General features: G+C 37.0%; 1 protein-coding gene across 2 annotated transcripts in view; it reads right to left on the bottom strand.

Moving 5' to 3' along the window:
- Positions 1-12,024, bottom strand: part of BANK1 (B cell scaffold protein with ankyrin repeats 1) — a 293,848-nt gene extending 281,824 nt beyond the window's left edge. The window contains exon 1 of one of the 2 annotated variants that reach the window (XM_003829949.5): positions 11,555-12,024. In XM_003829949.5, the coding sequence (XP_003829997.2) occupies positions 11,555-11,624 (70 nt within the window). In that variant the 5' untranslated portion in view covers positions 11,625-12,024. The remainder of the gene's footprint in view (positions 1-11,554) is intronic. The other variant, XM_034958947.3, reaches the window with a different exon arrangement.
- Between the last annotated feature and the right edge of the window lie 3,892 nt (positions 12,025-15,916).

Raw genomic sequence — 15,916 nt, 5'->3', positions numbered from 1 at the left:
AAAATCATTAAGACACTGATACAGAAGGGAAGTACTGGGAAGGGCGTGGTCCTTTAAATGATACTGAAAGTGGGAAGGGAAGTACTGGGTAGAGGAGGGTGTGGTCCCTGGCTAGGGCTCTATCCCCGGGCCTATGCCCACAGACCTAAGTAAGGACAGGCATTTTTGTTTTCCTGCCCAAATATTGCATTTTCCAAGACCACCCTGGCTTGCCACGCCCCCATCCTGTGCCTATAAAAGACCCTTAGACCCTAGCAGGCAGGTGGCTGGACTTCAAGAGGAACGCACTGGTGTCTTCAGCCAACACAAGAAACAGAAGCTATGAAAGAAAAGTATATTTGACACAATGAGGGTTAAAAAGTGTTCAACAGCAGCAAATATTACAATCAAAATTATTTAACAAATAAGTGATAAAAGAAAAATATTTGTGATGCATAAGACAAAGTTTACATTTTAAATATGTAATGCGGTCTTACAAGTTTTTAAGACAAAAAGCACAAGAGAAATATGAATAAATCATGTGAATATATAACACACAGACAAAATCAAAATGCCAAAGAAATATATGAAAAACACTCAATTTCAAGAGACAAATGCTAATTAAAATAGTAGCAAAATATCACTATGAAAATGCCTTGTGTGGTGAGCATGAATAGACAGAGGTTCTCTCTCAACTGCTGGAGGAATTGTGAATTTTGCTCACATTTTTATGAGAGTAATCTCATAATACATATTCAACAATATGTCACGAGAGAGAAATAAAATTTCTAATTTATTTCATTGGAATTTTTTTTTCTTAAAGCCGAGTGCATTGCTATCTAACAGAAAATTTAATTCAAATCACAAATGCACGGCACATATGTCATTTTAATGTTTTTAGGAACCATATTGCAACAAATAAAAAGTAAGTTAATTACAATACTAATTTTATTTCATCAAATAAATTCAAAATAGTATCATCTTAACATGCAATTAATATAAACATTCTTGAGAGATTTTACATTCTATTTTTTGTGCTCAGTCTTTGAAAACTGGTGTGCATTTTACATTTACAGCACATCACAATTTGAACCAGACATATTTTAAGTCCTCAACAGCCACATGTCTAGAGGGTACAGTGTTAGGTAGCAAAGCATACAGTTTTTTGCCCATCAGAATATAGAAAACATGTAAGATTATAGCAATCTGACATGACAGAAACATCTGCACCTTGGGAGGCCAAGGCGGGTGGATCATCTAAGGTCAGGAGTTCAAGACCAGCCTGGCCAAAATGGTGAAACCCCGTCTCTACTAAAAATACAAAAGTTAGCCAGGTGTGTTGGCAGCCGCCTGTAATCCCAGCTATCTGAGAGGCTGAAGCAGGAGAATCGCTTGAACCCAGGAGGTGGAGTTTGCAGTGAGCTGAGATCGCACCATTGCACTCCAGGCTGGGTGACAAGAGCGAGAAACCATCTCAAAAAATTTAAAAAATTTAAAAACAAATCTTGTCTGAAACAAGTAACGTGTAACAAGAATTGCCTAAATTTATATTACCAACCTATTTGAATGTGTTTTTATCTAGCAATAGTCAGTCTCTTGGATTCAGACAGGAAGAATAGAGCCAGAAAGACTTATTCAGGAGTAGAGCTTTATCAAGTAGTTGTGACAGTAACTACTAAGCAAATGCAAAAACAGGATTTTAACGAGAATGAATGGATTCCAATATGGATAAAAAGGAAGCGATGATATATAGAAACTAAAGCTAAGGAATAATTCAACACTGTGCCAAGGCTTTCACAGAAAGAAGTGTCAACTATTTATTCTCCATTAAGATCAATACCAAAAAAACAAAAAAAGAAAAAAGGAAAGAGAGGAATGGGAAGAAGAGAAGGAGGAGCTCCAGAAACATAGAAGGAGGAATGAAAAAAACGAGACAGAAATTCTTTTTCTTTTCTTTTTTTTTTTTTAAATTACACTTTAAGTTCTAGGGTACATGTGCACAACATGCAGGTTTGTTACATATGTATACATGTGCCATGTTGGTGTGCTGCACCCATTAACTCATCATTTACATTAGGTATATCTCCTAATGCTATCCCTCCCCCCTCCCCCCACCCAACAACAGGCCCTAGTGTGTGATGTTCTGCATCCTGCATCCAAGTATTCTCATTGCTCAATTCCCACCTATGAGTGAGAACATGCAGTGTTTAGTTTTCTGTCCTTGTGATAGTTTGCTCAGAATGATTGTTGCCAGCTTCATCCATGTCCCTACAAAGGACATGAATTCATCCTTTTCATGGCTGCATAGTATTCCATGGTGTATACATGCAACATTTTATTTATTTTATTTTATTTATTTATTTATTTACTTATTTTTGAGATGGAATCTCACTCTGTCACCCAGGCTGGGGTGCAGTGGTGCGATCTCAGCTCACTGCAAGCTCCGCCTCCCAGCTTCATGCCATTCTCCTGCCTCAGCCTCCCAAGTAGCTGGGACTACAGGCACCCACCAGCACACCCGGCTAATTTTTTGTGTTTTTAGTAGAGATGGGGTTTCACCGTGTTAGCCAGGATGGCCTTGATCTCCTGACCTCATGATCCGCCCACCTTGGCCTCCCAAAGTGCTGGGATTACAGGCATGAGCCACCATGCCTGGCCACCAAATTTTCTTAATCCGGTCTGTCATTGATGGACATTTGGGTTGGTTCCAAGTCTTTGCTATTGTGAATAGTGCCACAATAAACATACGTGTGCATGTGTCTTTATAGCAGCATGATTTATAATCCTTTGGGTATATACCCAGAGCCTGCATTGCCAAGACAATCCTAAGCCAAAAGAACAAAATTGGAGGCATCACGCTACCTGACTTCAAACTATACTACAAGGCTACAGTAACCAAAACAGTATGGTACTGGTACCAAAACAGAGATATAGACCAATGGAACAGAACAGAGCCCTCAGAAATAATACCACACATCTATAACCATCTCATCTTTGACAAACCTGACAAAAACAAGAAATGGGGAAAGGATTCCCTATTAATAAATGTTGCTGGGAAAACTGGCTAGCCATATGTAGAGAGCTGAAACTGGATCCCTTCCTTACACCTTACACAAAAATTAATTCAAGATGGATTAAAGACTTAAATGTTAGACCTAAAACCGTAAAAACCTGAGAAGAAAACCTAGGCAATACCATTCAGGACATAGGCATGGGCAAGGACTTCATGTCTAAAACACCAAAAGCAATGGCAACAAAAGCCACAATTGACAAATGGGATCTAATTAAACTAAAGAGCTTCTGCACAGCAAAAGAAACTACCATCAGAGTGAATAGGCAACCTACAGAATGGGAGAAAATTTTTGCAATCTACCCATCTGACAAAGGGCTAATATCCAGAATCTACAAAGAACTTACACAAATTTACAAGAAAAAATAAAACAACCCCATCAAAAAGTGGGCAAAGGATATGAACACACACTTCTCAAAAGAATACATTTATGCAGCCAACAGACACATGAAAAAATGCTCATCATCATTGGCCATCAGAGAAATACAAATCAAAACCACAGTGAGATACCATCTCACACCAGTTAGAATGGCAATCATTAAAAAGTCAGGAAACAACAGGTGCTGGAGAGGATATGGAGAAATAGGAACACTTTTACACTGTTGGTGGGTCTGTAAACTAGTTCAACCATTGTGGAAGGTAGTATGGCGATTCCTCAAGGATCTAGAACTAGAAATACCATTTGACGAGACAGAAATTCTCAAACACATAAGAAAATCTACACATTAAGATGTATTACTAATGGAATTCATGGAGCTGTTCTCTATAAGTTTTCATAGCAGAAAACCCCCCTTTGGTGTGATGCCATCGGCTTTTGAGAACAGTTAAATTGCTGCCGTGACACTGATCTTAAAGCAACAATGAAAGTAAAATCCTTTCCTTGATGCCACATCTTCAGCTGCTTATCAGACAGCCATATTTCTAAAGGGCGTCTCCATGGCCTCCGTCACCTTACCTTCTTCCACTCATTCCCATTCAGCTCTCATCCTCTTTACTAAAGCTACTTACTTCTCTAAGGTCATCTGTAAGTTTCATGATGCCAAATCCATTGGCTAAATTTGAGGCTTCAATTTGCCTGACCTATCGAAAGAATTTGGGCCAGTTCACCATTCTTACCTTCCTGAAACATTCTATTTTTGAATTCTTGTCACTGTATCTTCCTTTTCCTTCTTTTTAGCCTCTCCTCAGTCTTATTGAGCAACTCCTCCTTCTCTACCCACACTGAAATGTTTGTTTTCCACAGGTCTCTATCCTGAGTCACCTTATCTATGTTATCCTATTCATTGTTGTAGTTTTAAATACAATGTTTTTCTTAATTTTATATCTCCAGTCTGAACTGTCTTTCTGACATCCAGATCCTAAAATCGAACTGCTTACTTGACATCTTAACGTGACTATTTCTCATGCTCCTCAAATGTAACAGATCTGAAATTGAAATGACATTCTCTCATGCCCTCCCGGTGTCCTCTTGTTCCTTCACTCCTTTCCAATGGAGTAAATGACACGTTCTTGATTCTCTTAGGTTTACAGACCATAACCCTAGGTGTCATTCTTCACATTTTTGTCCCCTTCAGACTCCAAATCTACTATATCACAAAAGGTATGTAAGTAATAGTTCTTAATAAATCTGTCCACTTCTCCCTGTATTTTTACTCATTGCAAACCCCTAATTGTTCACCAACTTCCATTGCTGCCCTTTTCCAATTAATTGTATCAATAGCAGCTCATGTGATCTTCTAACACAAAATCTAATCATGTGTCATCCCTCATTAAAAACTCTTCAAGAGCTCCTCATTATACTTGGGGAATTTTTTACAGAAATTTATTCAATTAGGTTTTGGTTTACTTTTCAGATTCTTCTCCTCACTCATTATAATAACATTGTGAGTGTAACCTTGTCACATCTTGACAAAATTTTGTCTTTCTGTGTCTCATTTCTTCACTGACATCATTGCACTTAATTGATCACATCTGAACTTTATTAATTTGTTCCTGTCACTGAAGTTTAGCAAGAACACACTGAATTCTTGTTTTCTAAGGTGAACATTAATAACACACTATGTATAACTTAATGGAGATACTATACTTTCTACTCCATTGCAGACAAATAGGTTGGTAAAAGACTAATCTCTAAAACACAGTATTGTATTGCTTCATACTGATATTAATCCACTGAGATTGTATATAAAGTTTTCATAATGGCCTGTTAATGATGCCATATTTCTTCATATACCAGGGGAGTTGAAGATAATCCCTAGTTTTATATCTCATCTTACTCTTTTACTTCCTGTTTTACTAAGTAAATATGTTTTGTGACATTTACTAAGATAAATGCCCCAACCATTCTCTCACTAATGTATGCCTCAATTTAAATGTATATTAAAAACTTGCCAGAAACAGTATGCTATAAAATTTTCAGATAAGTAAAAATATCCTGTTAACAAAACATGGGAAAACGTTGTTGTTATAAATTTATAGCTACATAATTCAAAGCTCTAAACCTTTTAACAGTGCTTAATTCTTATAATACTAACCTTTGAGTGAATTATTTTCTCTCCAGCTCTAAGGATTTAAGTTTGAAAACCTAAAAATAAATGCATGGACTTTCTTCAAATTTCACTAATAAAGGCAGGACACTCGAAATATGCTCATCTGCAGGACCACCAGACTTACTCATACTCTATTCCTAGTGCATGAAAGGAACAGATTTCATTCTCAGATTGTTTAATTTTCAATGGAAGATACGTAGAAGACATCATTTTAACAACAACAACTTTTGAAAAGAGAAGCTGATAGCTGGCAGTTTTTGATAAATAAAGGTATGCTAGCCCAAACTTTTTTTTCCTCCCAAAAAGAGAAATTCACTCAAAGTAGTTCACGTAAGGAGAAATTCATGTAAGGATACTATAAACAATTTCATGGGCAAATAAGATCAGAAAAACAAGTGCAGCTGCTCCATCACTAGAAATCAGAAATTGAGACTACTCTCTTTGTCTTTCGGTCTCCTCAGTTTTTTCATCACAGTTTCTTTCTATTTATGCATCTTAAACATGAGGCAACTGTCATCTTAAACTGTATACTGGATCTTCCACTGACAATAATCTCATCTTTCATCAATCTTCTACTGATAAGAATCTTTATTCTTTCATTTAATAAGACAAAAGGACTTTGTGGCTTATACAGATTATATATGTGGCTTATACTTACACAGATTCAACAAATCTGTATAAGCCTGACAACACAGGGCACTGGCCATTAAGCAACCAGTTGGCTGGCTTGCATCATGTGCCTATTCTTGGCCCAGGTGACTGTTTCTGGGAATCTGAATAATTGTCCTCATTCTACTTGATTTACATGGCTGTGGATCTATAGGAAGTGATAAAGGAAAGGTCTCTGACCTACAAATAAGTACTTAAAGTAGTGAAAGTTCTACACTTTTACTGAGAAATCATGAGAGAATTAAAGAAATTATCCCATTAATTGAAACCAGAGTAGATTTTGCCTCAATTTTATGTTACTCACTTTTTTACAATAGTGACCTAATAATTTACTAACTGTACTAAAAACACACTCCTCTCCCAATATTTTAAACTGTATCAATATATTAAATCTAAATAAAATGCGATCAATAGAAAATGTGTAACCTTAGAGATTCTTCAGACAGTAACAATAAATATTCTACAATTGCCATTTCAATGATTTTATAGAATCATGCCCTTTTGTGTTTCTCCACTCCCCATCCTAGAAAAAAAAAAAAGATGGTGACTTAAAAGTTTCACCTTTAACAGTTTAGAAAAGCCTCCATAGATAAAAGAACACAGTGAATTATTAAATATTTTCATATGACTATACTGAACAATATGACTTGTTGTCTAGAGTAGACACTACTCTTCTGACACCCTTACTTATCAACTAGTATGATTCCCATTTCATATGAATTCAAAGTAGAAACACAATAAACGGAAGCTATTACAAGAAGGCTAAAATTTCAAGTGGTCTTGACACTATATTATTCCTCTGAAAATTAGACATGATCCTATAATAAAAAAGGAATGAGAATATTGTTCCCGACCGAAGGAGGCTTTATTCTCAGCATGTATCAGATGAAAAAAAAATGAGGCATATAGTAAATGGAATTCCAAGTCAGAGACTGTTCTTATACTTTTCAGTGTGTCTCTACAATGTAGAACACATGTGAAAACAAAGCAATGGGAATTAATAATATGGGAAAATGGCAGAGACACTTAGAAGAAACAAAGATATGACACATAGTATGATGAAACATAAAAACATATTTTAATGAACCAGATATAAAGGAAATCTTGTAAAAGATCACAAAGCATTGATTAATTACTCTTCATGATTAAAGAGGGAAGTCACCTTTCTGGATTATTTCAGTGCAGAACACTTAGAAACAACAAAGAGATTTCAATTCAGGGGTAAATGTCTAAAAGGCTCATTGTTTTTCTCTGACTAAAAACTAATTACTGCAGGGGTATAATTCCATATGATATCTGATATTTCCACCACCGGGACTATTTCAATGTCTGCACTAAAACTTAGATACCATTCTTTATATTTAAAACAGGAAAGGAAAGGATTACAAGGCCAAATAATAACTTACTTTTTAAATGATAACTTATGAAATGTTTGCCTTTTCTATTCTTATTTCATAGCTATCTCCAAAATTACTGCAAGATACTCTATATTCTATGAAGAAAGCAGTAAATTAATAAGTGTAACTTAGGTGATTAAGCAACAACCATTTAAACTCTTAAAACATGTGATTTATTTTTGTCAGGAATGATGTTTCTCATTTTATATTGGAATTTTGTTTTAACCCAGTAGTAAATATTTTGGTAAAATAGATTCTCATCCTCTTGTAAGTTGAAGTACTCCACAGTTTTTCTGTTTGATGCTTATTTTTTTCAAATATATTTATATATTATGTAAACTGAGTCACAACTGGTACTCTGAGATATGAGAAAACAGAGCACGCTCTCATTTTGTCCTATTAAATTCCTTCTTTATTCTTTCCTGCAACTGCTATAGTTTAATTCCCTTTTAATCAACCTATCCTTAGTTCTTCTCATTATGAATTCTTTTCTCCTTTCAGAACTATTAACCACAATATATCCCCAAGGATATTGCAGTATCTTTATACAAGAGGCCATATCTCCTATTTTTTTTGATACGAGAGCTTGATTCCTTCACCCATCAAGTTGTCCTTCAAGTCAGTATGAGGCAATCAGTATGAGGCAGTTTTCCACTAAGAACTCCCACTCTTTTTTTTTTTTTTGAGACGGAGTCTCGCTCTGTCGCCCAGGCTGGAGTGCAGTGGCGCGATCTCGGCTCACTGCAAGCTCCGCCTCCCGGGTTCACGCCATTCTCCTGCCTCAGCCTCCCGAGTAGCTGGGACTACAGGCGCCCGCCACCACGCCTGGCTAATTTTTTTTTTTGTATTTTTAGTAGAGACGGGGTTTCACCGTGTTAGCCAGGATGGTCTCGATCTCCTGACCTCGTGATCCGCCCGCCTCGGCCTCCCAAAGTGCTGGGATTACAGGCGTGAGCCACCGCGCCCGGCCAGAACTCCCACTCTTATATAAGCTAATATGACACTACTGATCAATGACCTAAGAATTAATATAACAACTAGCATGTATAAAGCAGTTACTATTTGTTATAAGACCCTGAAAAGGACTTCACCTGCATTTACCCATTTAATCCCCTAAACAACTTTCATATACAGGATTTCTTCTCTCGGATTTTGCTTTTTAATAAACAAAATAAAAAACTAAGACAGTGACAGATTTCATTATTTATTCAAGGTCACAGATGAGACAGGCAATGAAGCTGGGACTAGATCTGAGGCAGTATGAGTCAAAAGACCATCATAAGTAGGGCATAACCACCTACAATACATCCTAAGATAGATATTGCAGAAAAGGTTCCTCTACTGTCCCAAGTGTAACTTTGAATATGCTGATATTTAACCTTGAAATCTTCAGCAATTGCATTTTTCAGAATTATTCCTTATTATGGTGAAGATATCGTGAAAGCACTCCTTGTCTTTAAAATCCTAGCAAAAGTGACCTTATCAGAACATTTCCAGATTGGTCTGAAGAAAGCAAGTTTTTCCAGCCGCCAGCATGGAACCAGGTTATTTCCTTAGTGGAACAAATGTAGGACATTGGCTATGTTGGAAGATTGCAGTCAAAGCAAAAAGCTTCAAATCTTTAAGAACTTCAAGCTAGAGGGCAGAGACCTAGACAAACCATGTTCCTTACAAGTATAAGCATCCAGCGTAAGGTGAAACAGTCTAAATGCTAATTTCACCCTTTCATGCTTTCTGTTCTTAAGCAAATCATGTATTAAAGTTTCATCAGATGCATCAAATAATATCAATAAAAATTTTTTAAAAAAACTATGGTGTGGAGAAAAATCTGTGATTTAATAATCACTCCCTAATTAAAACAGCAGTTAAAATTAAATTTTTAAAATCATTAGTTTTGGAATACAACAGGAAGAATCTCTCTTTTGGACACTGATAGCAATATATAGTTAAATACAAACCAGAAAATACATTCTAACTGGAACTTTCACCCATCGTGCATCATTTTTACCTTGTTTTAGAACTGGGTACTCTATTTTTCTTGCTTCCATTAAAGAACAAGTCGGATACTCAACAGTTAATAAATCTCTGATGGCAGTATACACTAATGTTGTCTAGCAGTACATTCTATCTCCTGCTAGAAATATACCTTCCTAAGCATGAAACTGTGTTTACCATTTTACATTCTTATTACTATTACATGACTCTTGGCGGGGAATAAAAGTTTGTTAAGTTAATGAATGGGTGACCTTCAAATAATTACTAGTTATGAAACCATGAGCAACTCACACTCTGGATCTCAGTGCTCTCTTCTTTAAATGAGGCAGTTGGACCAATTGACCCCCAATGTGCCATATTAAGATAGTTGTTGGAGAGAGAGGGAGCTCTTCATTAAAACACACACACACACACACACAAACCACTGGATTTATAAAAGCTAGAAGATTACTCATATCAATAATATGGGCATGGGATAATGTCAAAAGACAATTCGTTTTTAGAAAAGTTTCATTATGCTGGCCAGAAAAGGAAGTAACTGAAGCAAGTGATAAATACTGCATGGAGAAGGACCCAAGGAATTGGGAGGGGGGGGAATGCATGGGAGGAACAAGAATAATTGGAATGCTATAAATATTGATTCACATTACTCTTGCATTATTCACAATAGCAAGTGCCTCAAAGTATTGCTTAGTATCAAATGAAATAAAAGGCATTTTCTGCCTAAACTGTTTAATCTAGAAGTTTGAAACAAACTGTACCCCATTCTCTAACAAAATTGTTAAACTGAAATTACAAAAGAGGTAACCTGCTCAAAGTTTGAAAGACATGGTTGGTTTATTTATAGATGCTAGCAAAGTCTGCTCTGCTGCAGACCATCAGAGCCACAGTTTTCAAGAATGTCAATATGCAATAGTTAAAATATTAATAATATTAAGTTATGGGCTCTAAGTCCTTTCTTGTCACTTTTCATTGACACAAATATACTTCTTATTGAACTGAAAGCAATCCCTAAAGCTTATTTATGTAAAAATGCACTAGCCAACAGAAATAGCTACAACCAAAATTACATTACCTAAAAAATTCTAAAAAGGTATGAGAAATTTATTTCTATTCAGCAAATTAAGAAACTTTCACTCAGAATATACTTTCTTGTTGCATTTCTCACCACGAACACTCCAGTAATATTAATACCTAAGTGAAGTTTTTTAATTTAAAAAACATTTTTATATCACTGTGTAATTTGCAAATGCATTTGAAATGCTTCAAAAAGAACTAAATAAAACTGCCTTAACATCCATTTGAAAATATAAATCTACTTCTGCATTCAACCAAGTTGACCGTTTTCCTTTGACCAAGTTAGTAAAGCCAGTGGAGTAGGGAGGTGGTGTTGGTAGAGTTTCTCTGCAAGGCCACCTGCCAAGAAGCAGGGCTACCAATTCACCAGGCTGGGATTTGTCAGGCCGGGCAGGTAAATGCGTGACGCTACACATGAGCGGTTTTTCTGTGCTTACCGACTGTTGAAAATAATTACATATAATTTTAAACGCGCATTGCTTTAAAACAGGTTGCAAAGTGATTTTAGAAACTACAGGACCCTGACCCGGGTGCTGGGGAAAGTTCCAGCTCCTCAGAAGTTGCAGACACTGAGGGTAGCCCGCTGGCCAGAACTCCCAGCGCGCTCCCTCCTCGTGGCGTCCAGATGCCCCTCAGAGAAGTCAGGGACAGAAGAACCCTCTGGGCTGCCTGGCGGCAGGATAAAAAGGAGAAGCCCTGTCTCAGGGACGCCCTGGCCTCAGTGCCCGAGTGCAGTTGTCTAACGATGGCCCGTGGTCTCCGCAGAGCCCCGTAGCCCGGCCTCGGCGTCAAGCCCCTCCGAATGCGCGACTACCCACCTGGGGGCGCTGGGCCGCAGGGGGCCGGGTCCGGGCTCCCAAGCCCCTTGCCTGGCGCTGCTGGCAGCATTGTGGCGGTTGAAGCCGAGGGGCCTGCGCACTGCTGCCCGCCGAGCGCTACCTGGACTCTCCCGGCCAGAGACTCCCCGCGATTTTCTCTTCCTTTGGCCCTCGGCTCTCCCCAGCCGGCTTGCCACCCGCGGCGGCTGCGGCCAGGTCTCAGGAAACGCAGCCCCGGGGCTCATGCCCGCAAGGCCAGGGCTCCGCTCTGCTGGGCGCCCAGAGGAAGTGAAACTGCTCAGGGGCCTGCTCTTGCATCCCTTCTCAAAAGGCCGCTTTGGTTTCTTATAACACTTCTGCGCCTGTTTCCTTCCTCACCTTTTCATCCTAGGATATATTTAGACCGCTGTTATTGTAGCTCTCCTTGTCCCTTTCTAGGTCTTCCATACTGCCATACTGCCCCCACTTCCAGGCAGACGTAGGGAAACCAGAAGTGAACATTTGCTGGAAAGAAAGAAAAATTAGATAGATAGATGAGTAGGTACATAGATGATAGATACATACATATAGATATGAAGATACAGATAATACTGTAATTTTTAAAATATTTCATTTTACACAGACTTTCTAGGCTAGGTTCATAAATTGAAAAGTGATTTAAAATTCCATATAAAATGTATTTCTTACTCCTGCTCCAACTCAAAATAGACCCAGTAAAAAATTATTTATGGCTCTAAATAGCCTCTCCAAACAAGAGTTTGTTTGCTTGTTTTAAAGATGGAGATATATCAAAGGAGTTGTCCCAGAACCTTAAAGTGAATGTCTCTCTCTCAAGCATGTCTAAACTAGTCATTTGCCTTTTGAAGTTGAATATATTTTTTGAATATCAATTTGGTAATTATACATAGTTTAAATGTTCCTCTCCTCTTCCTATAAAAGGAAGGCTTTCTTTGAAACTTTCTCTCGGATGAAGTGCTTTTTAGTAATAGTATAAATATCAAGTATCAAAAAAAGTTAATTTTTTCACATAAATGAACTTATTAGAACTTTATAACATAATGTAGAAAACTTGGAGAAGTATGTGAAATGTCCAAAAAACTTGAAAACAATTATAGATTATATTGTATTTATCTGGTTTCCAGTAGTTTTTTTAACATCATTATTAATTTTATGTTGATTTTCTGAACTTTATATAATGGAACAAAAGATTTCATCTAACTTATGAAATATTATATTGAAAAAAATGGTTGTCTTCTATATATGCCTGTTAACAGAGAGACTTCAGTGTAATAGGCAAAAACAAATTTGGATTGCAGGGTTTGGGTGTTGTTCAGTGTTTCAGAAACTCAATTCTTAGGAAAGTATGTCTTAAACAAACCCATTGGAGAAAAGAATATTCTAACTGATGCATCTGCTGGTATATGTATTCCTGACAAGAGCTACTTTAGCCAACATGAACACTCCAGATGATGCTCCCCAATTAAGTATCCAGATCTTCAAAGGCACCCATTTATGCACACGAAAACTTGTTAATAAAGACAGTGTTCAGATAGGAACTTGTATCTGTCACATATACAGGACAGCCTTCTTGTATGAAGAGCCCTGGATTGGAAGTCAGAAGGTTGCAGCTGCCATCCTGACTCTGCTCCACAATATCTGGGTGTTTGGAGCAATTCTTAATATTTCTGAGCCTTGCGTATCTCATCTAATTTATTCATTATTAATGAATAAATTAAAATTACTGTATTCGAGTTTCTGCTAGATATAAAATGTTATAACACTGTCTCCTAATAAAACTATAGAAAATAAGATTTATAATATGAAAATTAAGTATATTTTCAGAAGCTCATTTCCACTACTTATGTCAAATGATGCTAGTAAGTAGAAAAAAGAAAGTAAAAACTGCTGAAAATTGTGGGCTTTTTTTTAAAAAAAAAAATAAGATTATGTGTTAGAAAATCTTTAAAATCTCCCATTAAAATTATTCTAGCTTCACTTTTCTTTTGAATAAGAAAATAGCCATTGACTACCCCATTGACTTATTTATTCTTTTGTTTTACTGTTTGCAGTCAACAACTACTCTTTTTTTAAGTATTCTATATGCTATGTTCTATGTAAGAGTTTCACAATATTCATGTCATTTGGTTCTCAAAACAAGGAAGGTTTAACCATATTTTACAAATGAAGAATCTGGGCGTTGAAAACTGTAAGTGGCAGAGCTGGAATTCAATCCTAGATCTGATTTCATAGCCTGCCCTCTTAATTATAACTGCCCCCCTCCCCACCGCTTCCTTTTAAGGTCACATAAGGCCCTTGCTAAAGATTACATGAACATAATAGGATAGGTTATACATATATGTGTTGAAAACGTTTTTTGTTTCCCTATCCACTTTTCCACAGAACTATAAGCCCATACAATTAAATACTAATATCCTTAAAAATAGGTATGAACTGTACTTATAATTCATTACAATTTTGGTGCTATTTGGTTGAGGATATATAGATGTTCACACACGCGCACACACACACACACACACGTGATAACTTAAGTCTACATGTTTTCATACTTTGCTGATGCATTTATAAAAATATATTTTAAAAGATTTTTTACTCATTTTGGTCTTGTTTCTGTGTCAAGTACGTCTTTAATCACAGTTGACTTTATTTTTCCCCTGCTTTCTCCCTTAAGGAGATGATAACATCTGGAATGTTGGGTTATCTCTTGGTTCATACTTGTTCTCAGGAAAGAGGCACTTAGCAGTTCTCACACCGAGAGGCTTTTTCAGGCAAAATACCACCAGCAGTGTGTAATCGCAGGTTTCTGATTTTACCTCTGTTACAGAATGACAAGAAAATGCTAGTCACAGTAGGTTTCTCATTTCTCAATATATCAAACTCTTGGATCCATTGACTTCTTCCCTTGCATTATTTTTTTAGCGGCATATTGACAGCCTCAATATTATTACCCCACTCTGTGAAGATTATAAGCGCCTCACACTGGCCCTGTGTTCCAATAAATGGACAGCTAAAGCTGTTTGGTGTTGCCCTGCAGTTGCCATGGCTGATTTCTTGTGTCCTTTGCAGACTAGATGCTGTTGTGCATGCTAATGGCTTTATTTCTGCCTTTAGATTCAGGATATGTTTAAAGAACAAAACTGGTTCTTTTCTAAAGCAGTAATCTATTGTAAAAGTGAAATAGTTGCTTCTTCATGGCTATTTGTTAATTGGGGAATATTCCTCTTGACAATCATGTCTGGATTTTTAGACATTGAATTATATTATTCCCCCAGGGTGTTAACTACACTTCTTATTTACTCCCTCAAAACTAAACCAAATACCAGGGATGTCTGAAGGAATTTTTAGCAAATTTTTTTGGTCATTACTGGGAGGCTTTATTTTCTTTTGCTTCCTCACATTTAATTGAATTCTTTAATACTAATCTGTGTAGCAACCCCCCAAAGAGGTCCACATTCTCATCTGCAGAACCTGTGTATATATGTATTTACCTGGAAGGTGGAATTAAATTAAGGATCTTGAGATGGGAAGATTATCTTGGATTATCCAGGTGGGCCCAGTGTAATCACAAGAGTCTTTATAAGATGGGGGGCAGAAAAGTGAAAGTTAGAGAGGAGGTGTGATGAGAAAACAGAGATTGGAGGAATATGCTTAGAATATGGAGGAAGGGGCCACAAGCCAAGGAATACACGTAGCCTAAAGGCAAAGAAATGAATTCTCCTGCAGAGCCTACAGAAGGAACCAGCCCTGTTGACATCTTGGCTTTTAGCCCAGTGAGACTGAGTTTGGACTTATTACATCTATAATTCTAATATAATAAATTTAGTTTGCTTTAAGCCACTAAATTGTAGTAATGCGTTGCAGCAGTAGCTAGCTAACACGTTAATTTATGGTGATAGGAAGCTAACACATAATTCACAGTGATGAGTTTGGAGGAAGATTCATTAATAGGGTAAATCTTTGTGCATTCTTCTAACGAAACATACATTAAAGAACATTTAATTCCCTTCACCATTAATGTTCTAAGTCCCCATGGAGCAATATCTCATTGTTAATTGGTGATTGTGGTAGCTATTTGATATTCCTTCCTGCATGGCTGTTTGCATTATATACTTGCTTTTGTTCTCTAGTGATTGTATAAATGTGCTGATTCTTCTCTTTTCAAGTATATTGAGTCTGACTTGTAGAAGTAAGCAGGTTTTCTGCTTATATCATAGCACACACCACCACCACTGCCCCTCCAGTTAGACTTCTGGCTGTGCTAACAAGCAAAAGTGAGTTTGCTGGAAGGAACCTTGCTCCGTAGATCTGACTTTCTTTTTTTTTTTTTTTTTTTTTTTTTTTTGA

This window comes from Pan paniscus, chromosome 3 (genome assembly GCF_029289425.2).
Source record: "Pan paniscus chromosome 3, NHGRI_mPanPan1-v2.0_pri, whole genome shotgun sequence".
In the NCBI taxonomy this organism is placed as follows: domain Eukaryota; kingdom Metazoa; phylum Chordata; class Mammalia; order Primates; family Hominidae; genus Pan; species Pan paniscus.
This window is presented reverse-complemented; position numbering and strand designations above follow the sequence as displayed.